We start from the raw sequence: 17,776 nt of genomic DNA, 5'->3' as shown, positions 1-17,776 counted from the left end.
AGAAACTATCATCGTACAATATAGGCGAGAAATCGTATCAGTAACAATTCTTTTACGTCTATTCTTTAATTTGCGATGAATTTCTTTAGTTACTCGATACCGCGACCTATTCGATGGATTTGTAGAAACTTGGATAAAAATTGCTTTCTGCGACATCTACCATCTGATCAAACAGATGAATCGGAACCGGTAAGAAAATGGTCCTTTACAAGTCCTTTTCCGGAAAGAGCAAGAAGTTGAGTAGGCGTGACTCATGGGACCCATTAGCGGTCAGTATCTATCTTGGTCTACCGCAAAATGGTCAAAGGCACTTGTAACTACGCGAATGCTAAGTAATTTATGAATAGCAAGTAGGATATACGGAACATCATTCGCTACGGTTCCTACCTTCTTTTATTTATAGCGAAGTCATTACTTTACAAGCAGTGCAGAAAGATCCTTCCCTAGGATTTTTCATTTAGTTACACTTCCCACTTCATGCATCGTTAATCCAACGTAACTCTATGATCGTAAATCATTATGATAACTTTCGTTGCATTAGATCGTATTCGTATATCTAGCATTGCAACATTGTTCTACGTTGTAGCTTTCAAAACTGAGAAAATTGAATTTCAAAGCATCGAATCATTTATAACTCTTGCGATACATTTCTGTCTTTTACGTTAGAATTAAACGAAATTTCATTTTTCACTATTGCAACCTTTCTTAACGATAATAATAATTTAACATTCTTAATAGTAACAGCTCGGATGATGATCTCCATTTTCAAACGCTTCTGAACGTTCTCTTTTTTTTTAACGAACGCAGCAAGAAGCCACGTCGGTAGATAGTTTTTATTTCTGATATAGGAGGATCTAAGCTGTCGGTACGTTCTCGGCTAGATACGAAAGGGTGGCGTGAAAATCGAGGATAATGCCTGGTCAACCTAACGGTAGAACCACCATTAGGCCTATTTATCGTTGAAAGCCAGGTACATCCTGACAGGTTCACCGACTAAGAAGTACTACTGTTCTGTTGAGAATTCGATGCACAACAGCCGTCGAAAGAGAGGTAAAACTGGCGTTATGCCATAACGAGATTACCGATAAATTTGTAAAGATTACTTATTACCGGCAAGCCACTTTTCTAACTCGCTAGTCACCATTTGGTGTAATTAATCTTTGACTCGTATTACATTTATCTTCGAACGTTTTTCCTTTTAGTTTTTCATTCTCACATTTCGATGATCGCACGTTTTATCATAGATCAAGTATTTAATCGTATCGATATGAGTAACTATTATCGTTAATTGTAAACCGTACGAAAGTGCGCAAAATTACAATTAAATTAATCCATGAATTATGATTACAATGTACAAAGTAATTCAATTAGTGCATTGTATTGAATTACATTGTAATTCGTAATTCATATCTCTTATTCGATTAAATTACTATACGATTCGTAATTGTACGATTAGAAAGTGCAATCGAATAATCTACTTTTAGGACGTAAATGTAAAATTGCATCACGCATGAACGAGAAATGGAAGATACGCAGCGTAGACGTTAAAAAGATACAAATATGAAAGATAAATTGTATAAACATTTATCTCGCTTCTTCGGAGTTCCGAGCTGTCACTCAGTTGCATTGTATTCCAATTATACCCACGATTACGGTAATTAACGATTGAATTAATTGAAAAGTTTGAATTATGTAATTCAAATACAACGTAATTTAATTACGATGCAATTCAAGTACAGTGTAATTTAATTAACATAACCGTGAGCTCATAGTATACCTGTTTCTCCAAGACTTCTTGATTCATCTTTCACATAAATTGACTATCCATTTCGAAATTATATTTGTTATTTTAGTTAAGAGACAGATATTGTGCCCGTGTCAACGCTAGATATACCGAAATTTTCAACAATATTTTCTTTAATATAATGCGTTATATAAATTCAATAAACAATTTACTGTCACTTATTACGTTCAGTTTGTTCGTTATCAGATGTGAAAAAAAGTAACTAATAGCTTAATATTGCTAGCAAATAAGTTGTGATACTGCTTTTCTTTCTTCTTTGTCTACATTGTGTGTCCTTAATGATCTATCAGCGAGATGTCTGATACCGTACTGTGTAAATAGAGAAATGATTACAATAGCAATCTGTAATGAAATTCGTATCACTAATTACTATCAACCAAGTCCATGATTGATTTGAAAATAACATTTCTCTTGAAAAATAAGACTCCAGTGCTTTGTCGTCTGAGTTTTTAAGACATGCTTCGGCCATTAGTATGAATAAATAAATAACGTAAGACAGTGTAGGTTAATTCGGGAAAAGATAAGCATAAGATAAGAATACTGTAGAATTCCGTTTATTTAGGCACATCGAGAGACGAAAACAGATTGTATATCTAATTGAAGTTCATAAATAGAAATTCACTGATTCACTTCATTGTCTTATGATTTTTTATTCGTGTAATTGGATGTTCACGTTCAGACACGTGAGTGGATTTAATCTTCAAGAATTTGTTTAATCAGACAGTGTCTAAAATTTCGTTCGAATAAATGGAATTCCATTCTACGTTTATTAAATAAACACTCAACTAACGTCTAATAAACTAGCACCTTATGGAAATAATTTCAATGTTAAAGTAAGTATTTTGGTCGCAGTAAGAGATATTAGAGAACAATGGAATAGGAAAAGTGAAGCCTAAAGATAAGAAATTAGGAAGAATTTAAATATAAGAAATTCGAGAACAAAATGAGAACGTCAGGTTACATGAAAATATGGAGTCACAATGACATGGTTTTATCAAGAAGAGGATCAAAGTTTTCATAGAATATCCATGTCAATCGTTGTTCGTATATATATACATTTTATAATTCTATATCTTTCTAGACTTCAGGATAATAGAATTAATCGTTAGTTGTTAATTCTCTATACCGAAAGAATATTTTAAATAAATATCAGTTAATGATAAGAATATCTATACTCGTATCTCTTATCAACCAGAATGTTCGACGAATCTTTAATTATCAAACTACGTATATCCTTATATGTAATGCAGTTTCTTCATTTTCACATACATAATTTTATTATTCTGGCACCACTAAAGCACGCATTTCTTATATAGCTTTTGGTTCCCAGAAAAGTAGATTGAAACATCAGCTTGCAAACGAAAGTACATAGTTATTGCTTCCTCAAATAATGTGTCATAACTTCTAGAATATTACTGATAGTTAAAATTAATACTTCATGATATATAAATCATTAATAATCGATACAAGCTTATAATAACTGAAGTGTCATATAAAAGTGCTAAAAACAGTTACAAATATTTCGATACTTTTCTGACGAAATATTCCTTTAAGTTTCACGATGTCGTTGGAAATGTTGAGTACAGTACAAATACCAAAGAATCGTATCAAGAACACGAATTAACCGATCGTGTAATCGATCAAACTTTGTAGAAAAGTCCACTTGAACGCAACTGATCTGTTGCTATATAGTATACCGACGATAAACCGTCGTTTCCCCGAAGAAGCGTTTGATTATTCGAGAAGATTGGCTGTACTCGTTGTCATCGGCGACAATGGAGAGTAATTACATTATCACGGTGTTGTATGATCGACATTCGATGCAGTAAGTTATAAAACGTATAGTCATCGGCTCGTGTCCCGCAGAAGCGAAGTCTTTTCCTTTAGGAAGACAGATCGATTCAAGACTGGTGGAGATCGTTGCACCTGTTATCCAGGGACGAAGAAACAATCAACCGCAAAACTATTTTTCAAGATAACTAATCAACATGTGACACGTGATCTCGATACGAAGATCGTTGTTCTATTCCATACTTTTCAAAATGTAAAACATACGATTCGCAACATAGCCCAATGGTCGAAAAAATTGACGATATTACGCGGGTAACAGGACTCTCAGGATCTATTTACTTGATATTATTAATAAAATGTTGCAACTTATATTATCTTAATATGTTACATTGTGCGTATTATAAATTATCGATACATCTATAAATTCCTTCGTATGATAATAACAAGATTGATAATGAAATGAGCGAAGTCTTAAAAATGAACGTCACAAATTACAGCCAAGGTAATCGTCTTATTTAACTTGTAACTGTAAATTGTAAAAGTGTGAAAAGTATTCGTAGAATAGAAATTTGTAGCCTGTAATTTCTCAGTTGTCTCGATTCAGTGATATCGTTATTTGATCAGTGAATTATTATGCAAGAGGTAACTTCTCAGTTATGTAATTATTAGCAGTATGTACGCAGAGAAGCAGGAACGAGCGCAATTGTAAATGAAATCGTTGAAAAGTTACGCTCATTCATGCAACATTTAAGATTTAGAAAGAGTTATTTGGATATTGATATTCACAATTAAACGATGAAATTTGCGCCATAGTAAGTCTCTACTATCTCCTGCCCAGTAAACAAAAATTAATTTGTAGTTGTTGAAAATGAGAACTTTTCAAAGAAACAATAGGAAACAGTTTCGAATTGATATCGGTACGTCTTGGAAAGAGCTCCAAGTCCTTATCTCTGTAAAAGTGTCTCGACACATGTTCTGATACTTATAACGTGTAAATTTCATTCCTAACCGATTTTACCTCTTCGTTATATCGTCTCCGCCAATCTTGTTTGTTCGGAATCTCGAAACGACTAAACTTTATCTCTTCTCTATTTCCACGATCACGTTATCTCTTCTGCACCTATGTAACAAAATCGTCGATTTCTTTCTCGCTCCTCCGTTGCTTTCCACTTTCCGTTTTCTTCCTTTTTCTTTTTTTTTCCTTATTTATTTTCACTTTTCACATTGGCTGTGTAAGAAGATGTTGTCACTTTAAGATGCAAAATTGCATTGGAAGATTATTATTTTTGACAAAAATGCGTGTACCGGACTAATTCTTGATTAATTTGAACCTTCCAATATAATTTTGTTATTCTTGATTTTTGTCTTACTTCGACGACTTCATTTCTATCATTCAGGCTCACGGTATATATCGTCGTGTACTATTTATTATTACATACCTACAGTTAGAAAGGTATAGCGCGGGAGATACGAATTTTCTTCAGCTTCGGAACTTGCATGTTCTTTACATCCCTTTGGTATTATTTCCTTAGGAAGCGTTTCACTTTCCTCGTTATTTTCCAAATCCCAGGAATCGTACGAAAGCGATCTTTCGATGATGAACACGTAATTTAATTTACTGTACCTACCGACTCTTGAAATTATATTTTCTCTGTATATTTAATCCAAATTACAATTAGGTAGCCATTGATTTATTACGTTACGGTGATAAAAAGGGATCAATGATGACGTAAAGGAAGAAATTGCTGTCCGTTCGGTTGCTACGTGCCGGTATCCCGACGCTTTATCTTGCCGCGTGGCTAATCGAATAAAAATTAAAGGCGTCGGTGTCGTTGGAAAGAGCGCGCTGGTGCCAGGTGAAACGTGCTGCTGGCCTAGGCATCGAAGTCGATTCGATTTCTCGAGGAGAGCTGTGCCCAGCTGTGGGCGCGGCGGATATCCCGCTGTGTTTCTCCAACATGGCCGACACCTTATGCACACCCACGCTCTGGCTCTCTTTTTCATCGCGTCCTCCATTTCTTTCTCGTTCCTCCGGAGCATCAAATTACACGCTCGGTGAAGTAATTTTCGATGGCGCGTTCGTGATCGAGCGTGATGCAGAAACATATCCGTTATCCTGCGGTTCCGATGCGCCGTGTTAAAATTTTCGATCACCGATAACGATGGCCAAAGATTAATGGCTACGAGCCAACCGGCTCTGTCTTTACCCCGTGTATTAACCATCAAATGATTCCTCCGATTGATCCATATGAAATTATGCGTGTACACGAGCTAAATAAATAAATTCTATCGGGGCCGTGATCTGTTGCAGGAAGAACGATCGAGCGTGTAAAACGGCGGAATGATTAATCATATGTTTCTTGTTAGCTTGGAAAAATTATCGGATTACCCACGTGTATGTAAATAAGAATTATTGAGTTGATTTTATAGCTCAGAATTGCCTGTAACAATTTCAAATTATATTTGCAATTAATTTATGATGAATATACGATCGATCGCGTAGCGACTATAATGATAAGAAACTTTCATGTACGTACAAGTAATACTGAACTAAAATCAATTCGTTATTTCTTGTAATCGAAGAAATAATTTTCCAAACTAACGAGAGATATGTGATATTATTGATAATCCCATCGTTTTACACGCTTAATCGTTTCTCCGGCATTATAAGGTAATTGCGATAGTGAAGCTTTAGATATTTTCTCTTTTTTTAACAAATTTATCTGATCAAGAACGTAGCGACCGTTCTAAAAATACAGTTCTGCAAGAATCAACTGGTAAAATATCGATGAAAGTTAGATATGAAATAGCATTAGTAATTCGTATTATTTGGATGAGTTAAAGATATGTTAGATATTAATTTATGAAGCGAATTAATTTTTAAGCCTTCTGTTAAAGACGACATGTATTTCTATTTAACCGTATGTGTATTTCATATCGATGTATATATACAAGTAAAACTATTTATTCAAAGTTTATATCGTTTGATTTATTTTAAAGATTAACTTGATTTTCCTATATACAGAAGAGACGTAACCTATACATCCTATAAATGTAATATATAATAATATAATATATAATAGAGAAAGTTTTAAAGAGATTGTTCCACTAAAGAACTGCATATTTTTATTCAGACTTGGAATAGATGAGACGTTCGTATTTAAATTTATGTAGCAGAATTTCTAATTGCCTTCTAATTAACAAGCAACATTCCTTAATCTAATGCAATCTTCGACGAATAAGAGAAATTCTACGTTTCTATGAAAGTATAAACAAGTACATCAAATGAACGCATACAAATCCGTTCTTAGGCTTTAATAAGCAGGCCACGAGTTGTCACGCTTGCTCGTTCCAACAAAAATTAGCAAATCTAATCGTGTCTTCATTCACCTATCTGTATAACCGGCTGTTATACCAATGCAATCTTTCTCCCTCTTTCACTCGCAATTTTTAATGAAATCGTAACGAGGCTTTTGACATTTCTCTTGGACGTAGTAAGACGTCGTTGTGTTCTTAATACTACTTCAAAAATCTCACGTCCTGTTGCCGCTATGACACGATAAGTAGTTGCAATTTGCTAGTCACTTAATCCGCGGATACGATTCATTGGACGCGAATTATTTATTATATATTTGCAGAAATGTACGGTAGGGAAGCTTCTCCGGAGTAATTTCAATTTATCTTTGATCAATGTTTTTTCGATAAAAAAGTCGATCACTTTTAAATCATGCGTATAGCTAGCTGTATAGGTGTATCTATAAGTTTCTTAAATTACTGAAATTCCGCTATCCCCTTACGGATAAGTAAAACTTGTTACAGCTATTGAATTGAAAAGAGCATATTCATCTATTAAAGAGCAGTACAAGTTAATTTCGTATTTCCTAAAGCTGAGATAAATAGATATGCGTGTATATATATGTAATTTCATTTATTTGTACTTAATTGACAAAGCCACTAAATTACCGATAGTTGCGGATCAACCATTAAAAAACAAACGTTCCAATTAGCGATAAAAATTAATCGATCTTTAACTTCTGTAACTCCGTAGCCTGCAACGTGGATATCTTAACCAAAGTGTTTTTATCGAATATTTTTCTCTAAAAACTGTAACAGAGTCGAATTAATTGCGAAATCTAATTACGGTCGCCGTTACTCGACATTACTTCTTCTTGCACAGGTTGTAATAACGGTCAGGTTTAAATTAGCGAAGAAAATCTGTAGATTAGTTAACGAGGTTGAATACGAACTCGGCGAAATTGGCTCAATTAAAAGCTACGGGCCAGCTGCCCCGACAATTGTGCCCCGTCATGTGATTGGTCCTTTTTCCCAGGTTCTTTCTTCTCCTTTCGATCTCCTCCATTTCGAGATGCATCGATACTCGGCCCGTCATTAATCATGCACTTTTGTACACACTCGTCGATGGGACTCCCTGCGAGGGACATCTTGGCCCGCAACAAAATGAATCTTCAGGATCGTGATTTCGATTTCGAACAACTCGATCGTGATCGGAACGTTATTAACTTACATAAAGCGAGCACGCAAAACTTGTCGTGCTACCACAAAATCCTTGTACTTATTAATTACTATGCTACACGTAAACATGTAATCATCAATTATACTTATTTTAGTCGTGCGAGTACGCGAAAAATTTAATTCGAAGTGTAGAATAGAATTCTTTTTTTCAATTTGCAATTTACAATTTACAAAAGTTTTCTTGTAATTTACGATAAATGACAGTTAGTCCTTTTTAAATGGGTTATTACGGATATTAAAGAATAAACTAAATCAGTATGAAATTCAGATACATAGGTAGGTACATACTGTAGTTTTCAGAAATTATAAATTCTCTATTCCGTAAAAGTATAGAGTCACTGTAAAAAGTGTTTGCACAGTACTGAACTTTAACAGGATTATTGTAAAACATCGTATAGTAGCAAGGTTTCAATCGAATCAAAATATATACGTATTCTTACAAGTCTTCAGAATAATTTTCAAGAAGAGAAGAATACGATATCTATTCCTATTGTGAAAATATTAATAAACCTCTAGAAATTTACAAAAATATATAGTATTATATTAATAAACATTATTACTATTATAATGAATATTAATATTAAATATAAATATTACCATAGGTATTTTAAAAAATAGTCTGCATCAAAAGAAAATGAGTTTGAAAGACGCTTTCATTATGATGCAAGATAACCGCCCAAAGTATGATGCTACTAACACACGAGCATTGATCTTGTATAATATTTGGAAACACTTAGAAACACCTCTACAATCCTCAGATATAAACATTATTAAAAATATATGGGACCACTTGAAATGGGAAATACGAAGTCAGCATATTTCATCAAGAAATGATAGGAAAAGAACTATATTTTAGAAGAATGGAAAATCATTTCCGCTAGAGTACACATCGATTTAATAAATTCAGTATCACGACGGCTTCAAGCCATAGTAAAACCAAAAGAAAACTTCACTAAGTATAAAAATAATTAAATTTAGTAATTTCCTCTCCTATACATCAGAGTTATTAATTTTCTTCATTAAACTGCAATTTTACGAATATCTTTTACGTATATATTTTTTTCATTTTTTAGATATCTCTTAATATTTTCTCACGGGCTATACATATGCCATTTCTTTCTTTTTTTTTCTTTTTTTTGGTAAAAATTATTCTGCTGACTTGCAAGAATATATACATATTTTTTATTTGTTAAAAAATTGTTAATAAACGACGTTCTACGTTATCTCCGTTGAAATTAATTATCGTACCTATACTTTTTACACTACCTCTAACAGTACATTATTAATTATAATATCTAACAAACGTTACTAATATACAACGGGTGTTCACGAACTTATGGCAAATTATTAAAAAGCAAAAATTTATAGAATACGCATTTAATATAAAGAAAAACGTAAAATATCCAAAGTGGAATATATATCACAACAATATTTACTATATGAAACGAACCTCTATTTAGGCTTCGTGTATTACTTTTGTAAAAATAAAAATTTGTATCTAGTAAAAATATGATTTTGTGTCAACGTAACAGTTAATTTTTTTCAATTGATGTACTAGCTTACCAACACTTTTTCAGGAATGCTTACGTATTGTTTCAGGATATGGATTTAATCGAAGTGCTTTGGAAGCAAGACGTGGATCTGGGATTTACGTTGGTGGAAGCACCAACAACAACAACGAAAAAGGCGTCCACGTTGGAAAAAGAGTCCGACGATGAGATCGAGAAATTAAAAGCTCTGGAAGCGATCAATGGAACTAACGAAAAGGTATGTAACATTACCCTTATCTTTGTCATAACATGCTCAACCGAACCCACCGATCTGTCTTCGATAAGTACCTATATTCTTATTCTTAATTTCGAATCGTAAATCGACTTCGATCTCTGCCACGCTTTCTCCCGTTTACGGGCCGTAATTAGCAATTAATGACATATTGTTTATCGAGTTTCGTATACTTTCACATAGAGAACCTAACATTTTGCTTTTTCTCGTGTGACATTCAAATTCGCGTTTCTAACGTACACCATCGGCTAAAAGTTTCGGCTTAAGGGTTAAAAGTCAAGACTCCGATGAAAGTAAAGTTAAACGATATGACATAATAATATGAATCAGCGTGTTAACATTGACAGATTAGAAGCATTAAAATTAGTAAGTTAAACGGTAGGAAAATTGAAGGACCTTTCACAGATACCTAAACTTTTGTCCGGTAGTGTATCTTTTCTGATAGCTCGCCTTGGCGTTCAGCCTTTCCGTCTTTTGTGTCTTCCTTGCGATTATCAGCGATAGAAAGTCATGATTTAGATGTACGTTCTCGCTTGTCGGAACTATTTCGTGGGAATACGTTCGTCGTCGTTGAGTCGTCGAGTTCGAAACAGTTCACCAGTCGGAAGTTTGATTGTTCATCGGAAACGACGGGCAAAGAAAAAAAGAAAAAAGGTTAAGATTTGATTGTATTAATACTCGAGTGGATACGGCCATGAGAGGCAAGCGATCCGTGTCGATAGATCGGTATCGATTCGTCGTGAAGTCGACGGCGAGGCATCAAACAAAAGTGACGCCACTCGATGGACTAACAGAAGAATTCGGCACTCAGGGTGGCTATCTCTTTACAATCTCTCCACCGACTGTCCTGTTTTGTATAAACGTTACTCGAATCCTTGTCTAGAAAATATCTCATCGAGTTAGTCAAATTCAGTTAGATAAATCTACCTTCCATCTATTATATTCGAACAAAATTTGAGGGAATTTGTTTCATTTATTTTATTCATTTGAAATTTGCCAACATATCTGTACTTTTTACTATGTTCTATAAGTTATCTCATAGAACGCGCGAATCACTAGCAAGTACAAGTCGCTCTTCTTCCCTGTAGGTCTCCTAATTCTTATCAAATGTCTGCATGTGGACCCCCATCGTGATAATCGGTCAAACATAGATCAGTCAAAAGGTATAATCCTGCAGAACCCGTGGAAGCTATGTTCGATAGATACCAAAGAGATTAGGCTAGGAGGAACCATCCTACGCGCACTCGGATATGATCTCGGTCGATAATTCGAACCCCAAACTGTCGGCTTCTCGTCTTGTCTCTTCCCTCTAATTCCCTGTACGTGAGAATATCTTGAAACTACCGTACTTTATCTCCTTCCTCCAGATTTGCCTCTTCGTCTTTCAGATTTCCCTCCTCGTCTTATCAATTTTACTAGACGTTCCATCTATTTGCGTAATTCGTAATCTTATTCAGAATCATGAATTTTACAAGCTAGTAAATAACAGTATAAATCTCGATCTTAGGGTAAATATAAGTTAAAGTTTATTATTATTAGCAGTGTCCAAAAAAAAAAAAAAGAAATATGTTCGGCAAACCTAAAATAATCGAAGACTAAACGACTGCATGATTGTACCTATATTGATTGCAGCGATTTGATTCAATGAATTTCATTCGGTCACGATTCTATTGTGCCCAGTTCAACGATGCGTAGTTTCCTTAAGAAACTAAAATCGTCTCTGCAGTTCACTCCAGATCGACTGATTTAATTCACTTTCTATTCTACGACACAACTTTTTTCAACGTCGATTTCCTTCATCTGACGCGTTTCAGTCGATGAGCACGAAGAGCGTTTAAGTATCCACGAAGATTCGAGCCAACGAGAGCTCATCCATACCGTGGTCACCGACAATGACGTTGCATGACGTTCTGGGCGGGTAACCCATCAGACTTCTCGACGTTCTTTCTCTCCTCTTCTTTTCTCTTCTCCTCTCTGATCGTCTCTTCTCTCCGTTCTCCGTTCTCTTGTCTCCTTTACTCTTCCACTTTGACTCTCTCTTTTGCTCTCACGGCCTTCGGTAGTAAAGTCGATGTTCCTTCGTTCCTTTCTCCAATCCCTATCTAACTTGCTTCGTCTTTCGGGCTCTTCCTCCTCGAAGATCGTATTGTTCCAACGGGTTCCACCTTTGTGAAGGGACCGCCGTCTTCGAGGCTCCAATAATACGGGGAATATCCTCGATCCCGATCGAAAGCAGACACATCGATCCAAAGTGTGGTTCGCGAACAGCTGAGAACAAAGGCCAGTCCACTCCTCTGTCCCATCTTCCTCCAATTTCTTTCGCCGTATATTGACAGCCATTGTCCCGATATTTAGTCCTGAAATTGTTTTAACTGCGAATATCTTTAAAAATACGAGTCTATCTTCCTCGTTTCGATCGAACGCCCAACTTAAGTTCTTCGAAAGATTTTTATCGAATTCTTGTATGTTTCTTGAAGCAGAGAAATTTGGAAACTTTCGTGCCCGATTGATTGGAAAATATACGATATGTTTCTTTTTTTCTTTTTTTTGGAATTTCGTTAATAACATTGAGTATACAGTTTGTCTGTTTTTATATAAAACGGGATGCTAATAGATTAATGGTAAAATTTCGATCTAAATTTGCCTGCGACTATTAAATTATCTTTTATCGTTGATTCCAATTTAATAGGACGAGAATACTCGAAAAGTGCACCGTATTATGTTCCAGCGTGAAATAATGGCGCTCATTCGGAGTGACTGGCGTGAATATTTAATTTACGACTTTGGCTGAAATTCCAAACGATCTGCGTTCGCAATGGTGACAGGTTCGATTATAGCGACTTGCTCCATTTATACGAAGGAAATAATCTCTTTCGATCTAATGGAAACTCAAAGTCCTAGAAGGCCTTTTTTTAACTTTCTATAGAAACTTATTTACAATTGAATAAATTTAGTTAGGAACTTTGCAGATCTATAACAATGCATTTTAAGACATTTTCCCGTGATCTTTTTCCCTAAATCCCCTTTCTTTCCATATTATCCACGTATTCTTCGTTCTTTCTCCAATTTCTTCAATTTTATTCTTCAATTTCTTTACCTACAGAAATTTGTAATTCGATCATCGATAGTTTCAATATAAACTCCAAACTCTACCTACGACTAGAGCGTCTAAAACGACAAATGACGTAAGTACCAAAAGTAAAAATTTTCATTAAAAACAAGAAAACTCGTTTCTGTTGTCCCTCTTCCCACTGAACAAATCATTTCTCCATTTTTCTGACGCTTACTACGACGTACTTCGCTCACCTATGTTCTCGATATAATCGGAAGAACATAAGAACGATACTCGATGATGGCTTCTCGCTTTCTTTTGCATAACGACAGGAGCCAGCTAAAATGTATTCGTAAAAACATCGGAACGGATGGCGTTCATTTGTGTAATCGCTGAGGGTTTGTTAAAATGATAGATGTACAGCATCCCTCTGGACGAGGGGCGGCATCGATAAAGCAAGCTGGAAAGGAAGATGAGGGTTAGGGCGAGGGAGAAGAAAGCCGGTTGGTCGCGGGACGTAGCCGAGAAAAAAAGAGAGGAGAGAGCAAGATAAAAAGAGAGGGGAGAGCAGGGCCAAAGAGATTGGAGCAGCATGGCAGGGGGATTCTGAGGGACGTATTGATGGTCCTGGAAATTGAAAACGCGCCCAGCGAACCGAAGTGGGTTTGGCCTCCTTCTCTTCCCTGATTGTTTCTGTCGGATGAATTTTCGGGAGAAAATGGCGGTCGATCCCGTGATGTTGTATTTCGGAATTGTTTCCATCCATACTTACCTATAGTTTCATTATTCACATACGTACATATAATACTTTGTTTTCGTTCCTGTTCGAACAATTGTTTCTTCTTCGCAGGCAGAGAATAGTTTCGATCAACTACGTATTTATAGTTTTCTCGTTATAGAAATATAGATAGAAATTACAAATAACGAGCTAGAATTTTAGTCGTTGCTGGATCCTTGACGCTTTGTTTGCGACACTTGTCTTTTTTTTTTAATTAATTGAATTATTGCAGTATAGGGTTAGATAGGTATAGTTGTAGACGAAGAAACATACGTGGTGATTCATGCGTATTATACTTCTCATTGTGCTTCTTATAATTAGTCGCGTGTATTTAGTCTTTGTCGGACTAAAAACAATTTGTTATTTTCTTTCTGCGCATACTTCGTATCTATATGTTCGTTCGCAGTGAGAATAATCGGACGAATCAAGAGCTGAAGTTATCATTTTTAAAATAGAACCAGGATAAAAGGTGCCAGGATCGGTGTGTTGCGAATTCGAAAAGACGACAGGTTACGAATTATTCGCAGAACCGTGACTGGCAACAACCTAGCGACTTCAATAGCTGGCTCGACGGTCACGGTGGCCCATTGATTTCGTACATATTCGCGGAGATCAATACAGATTCTAGGTATGCTTTCAACCGACAGATCGTTCGTGACGGCCGAAATAAGCAGACTCTAAGTAGTTCGAAAATCTTAATTGAGAGCTGCGCGAACGATGCAAACTCATAATGATGACAGGACCTCCATTGTCATACGGGCGACCGTGTCGTTGAGAAGAAGAGTCTTTTTCGAATAAACAAGATAAAGATAATCGTACGACGATGATAATTTAGTTCTGGAATCGTTATGTTGCTACTTCTTTGGTTTCCAGTTACTTCCGTGATCATGTCATAATTACTATTGCAATTCTTTAGATTACAAATGAATAATTATATATAATACAAACTATAGGTACATACAATGACGAGCATATAGATGGCTACAAATAATTCTAACGATTTAAGTAACTGAAATTATTTTGTGTTTAAATATTTTCGATATATTGCTTCAAATGCTATCCTTTGAATCCTTGAATCAAATGACATATCAGCAGAAGGATAGGTGTGCGTAAAAGTGAATATTAAATTCGATGCAACATGTGATATTAAATATATGATCAACTCGGAAACCAAACTGATTAACTCCACTTTTTGTCAATCTCTCAATTTCATTTCCAACGTAGATACACTATGAATATTAAGTTCTCTAAAAACGAATTATCTTATACTTCCATCGGTTCGTTTACCACAAGAAGATGACACACACAATATAGAATTCCAAGGTAAATTTGAAAAGTAACGTTTGCGATATAATAATATCGTCTCTTCTTTCTGATTTCCAATTAACGTACTTGATCAACGTGTCTTCCGAACAGCCCATACATACAAAACTACGTAAAACAAAATTATCCTTATATTTAGATTATACATATAACAATATAGATATAGTTCTAAAGTCGAAAAATTTTAACAGTAAAATTAAAGCGGGGGAAATTAGCTGCGAATCTAAACAGGAAACAGTGAGCACGAGAATGCACGCGGATCCTTGATGGCGCGTAACTGCGATGCACTTAGTTTCATTTCGCGGGAGTTGTTCGATCGAAGGGTGGAGAGAGGATTGATCGAAGTTTGTATTCATAACCCCGGATCTTGGTATAACGCACCACTCAACGACGATACATCACACTGAATGAAAAAGAGACTGAGGCAACGATAGAAGGGGATGAAAAGCTGGAGGCCAGGAAAGGGAGAAGAGAGAGAGAGAAGCCAGTGGTTGGATAGCTACTATCAGAGAGTCGCTATGATTAATGGTCGAGTACAATGCTATTTTCATTAAACTCATTTCACTGCAGGCCGTATATAACACGGGGTACGGCCAGCCTATGGTCTCGGCCATATGAGCGCCCTCCGCTTCTTTTTCACGTTGCCGTTAGGTTCCCTTGATTATGACGTCTCTATGATCGTCGACCTTCACGGTCTCGAATGCCATCCGAGTGAATTCAGCCATTGTTACGCGGCGTCGTTTTCGATCCTTTCATTATCAACGGAATGGCGTTTTCACCGAAAGTCGGCCGCCGTATCCAAATTTGAAAACGGCTTCATCCGTGATATTGCGAGCTTTTGCTACGACGTACGAACAATCTGTCAATCTCTTTTCGATGGAACGACTAGTGTCGATAGTTGAGAAGAATTTTTAACAATAATACAAAAGATAATGTAAAGGATAAATAGATAAGATAGGTAGAGAAATGATAAGAAAAGCGGCGATGGAATTTTTGACGCGTTGAAAAGATGAATATAATGATGTTAATACCGTAAAGCAATGAAAACAAGTTAGGAATGAAACATCAAGTTGACGCAACGTTGTTAACGTTGTAAATAATATTCAGTGGGAATTAAATACGAATAACGTTTTTAAGATAAATATCGAAACGAACTAATCGATTAAAGCGTTTAACCGAATGAGAAATCGATAATTTAGAACTTTCGTTTATAATCCAAGTTAAAATATTATTATTCAGTTTACTGGATATCTTCTAAACTAGAAAAGCTTGCTAATCGCTGGTTTGTTAAGAAATCAGTTGACACTTGACGTTTTAGATTTGTTAGATATTTATCACGGTAATTTGTTAATTTATTACTCCGTTTATTTAACGACATCTAAACCCAACTTAATTGCTAATTGCGGCTTGTTTACGAGGAATTGGCTACGTAAACATTTCTCAGTATCAAAGAGTTCTTCCTATTGATTCGATTGGGTGTCATCGTATCTTGAAGCAGACAAGAAAAAAGTTTCTTTCCTGTTAAAAGACTAAGTCCGGTTTTGTTCGCTCAACGGAATATATTCTTGGCTGCTAGGAATATTTCCTCGGTGTTTCATTTCCAGAAAGACACAAAGGAATATGACGAGCCACAAGATGATCCATGGGCAGGCCTTCCTTATACGGTCGATCTCGAAACTGGTAAGTGCAAATTAGTTTTATCGTGCAATTAAACAACTTAAGATGAAACTTGTATGAAATTTTTATTTGTGAATTTTATTCGTAAAAGAAATATTGCGATATTTGTGCGAACTATGCGAGAATAACTAGGTAGGTAGTTATATATCCAAAAGAACCGTATAACAAGCACAGCAGCACTATGAAAGGTGTTCATAATTTTGATTACATAATACGTTTATGCGCTGCTTTGAACGCTTGCTTTGCGTATCAGTCTCTAATTAAAGAGTCAATCAAAGGTGATAGACACCGTCCGTATACCGTAGACGTCCCAACACGCCGGTAAAAACCAGGGACAATTATATACAGCTAGTTCGCGTAGCTCCTTCTATTCAAAGCGTGTCAAATTAACGTTGCAATTTGTAAAAGCCAATTTGAAGGTTCGCTGCAGTTAAGAGCCACGATCGCGCCTGGCCGCACCTCTCGCGAATCTAATTACCATAAACGCGTTGATTAAATGTAGTCTACTCGATGATTATTTCCTTAGTCGAATCATTTTTATATCGATTAGACATTGGTAGATAATTCGGTAGTGACGGCGGCAAACGAAGGCAAAAAGGAATGTTAACGCTATGAAAAGCGTAAATAACGTGTATCGGCAACTATCTGGTCTAACTATAAATTGCGATAAGCGTTGTCTTATAAAATCGTAAGTAGAAATCGTATTAGTAGTTTTATTTGTGACACAAAATTTATATGAACGATTATGTAACGTGACATTCCAACAATTTACGTCTAAATATATAAATTGCCCACTCTATTTGACTCGATTCCACATTACAGAAAAAGTCATGGTAAGTACAGATACTGTTAAGTTGTTGGTCCCAACGTCGCTCGGATAACTCAAATAAAACAGAAGGAATTTCGTACATGTAATATTAATATGTGTATAGTTAATACCGTGGAAAAATATATACAACGAAATTTTTCAATAAAAGCAAAAGCAATACCCAATTGATAATAAAATTATTAATACAATTCATATTTTTCTATTCCG

General features: G+C 35.6%; 1 protein-coding gene across 6 annotated transcripts in view; it reads left to right on the top strand.

Moving 5' to 3' along the window:
* LOC100645181 (segmentation protein cap'n'collar) overlaps positions 1-17,776 on the top strand; it is a 111,342-nt gene that overhangs the window by 26,952 nt on the left and 66,614 nt on the right. For all 6 annotated transcript variants that reach the window (XM_012311294.3, XM_003393311.4, XM_012311297.3 and 3 more), the window contains exons 2-3: positions 9,728-9,895; positions 16,668-16,743. In XM_012311294.3, the coding sequence (XP_012166684.1) occupies positions 9,728-9,895; positions 16,668-16,743 (244 nt within the window). The remainder of the gene's footprint in view (positions 1-9,727; positions 9,896-16,667; positions 16,744-17,776) is intronic.

The sequence above is a fragment of the Bombus terrestris genome, chromosome 1 (assembly GCF_910591885.1).
Source record: "Bombus terrestris chromosome 1, iyBomTerr1.2, whole genome shotgun sequence".
Taxonomy (NCBI): Eukaryota; Metazoa; Arthropoda; class Insecta; order Hymenoptera; family Apidae; genus Bombus; species Bombus terrestris.
The sequence above is the reverse complement of the archived record's forward strand: the minus strand, read 5'-3'. Positions and strand labels throughout refer to the sequence as shown.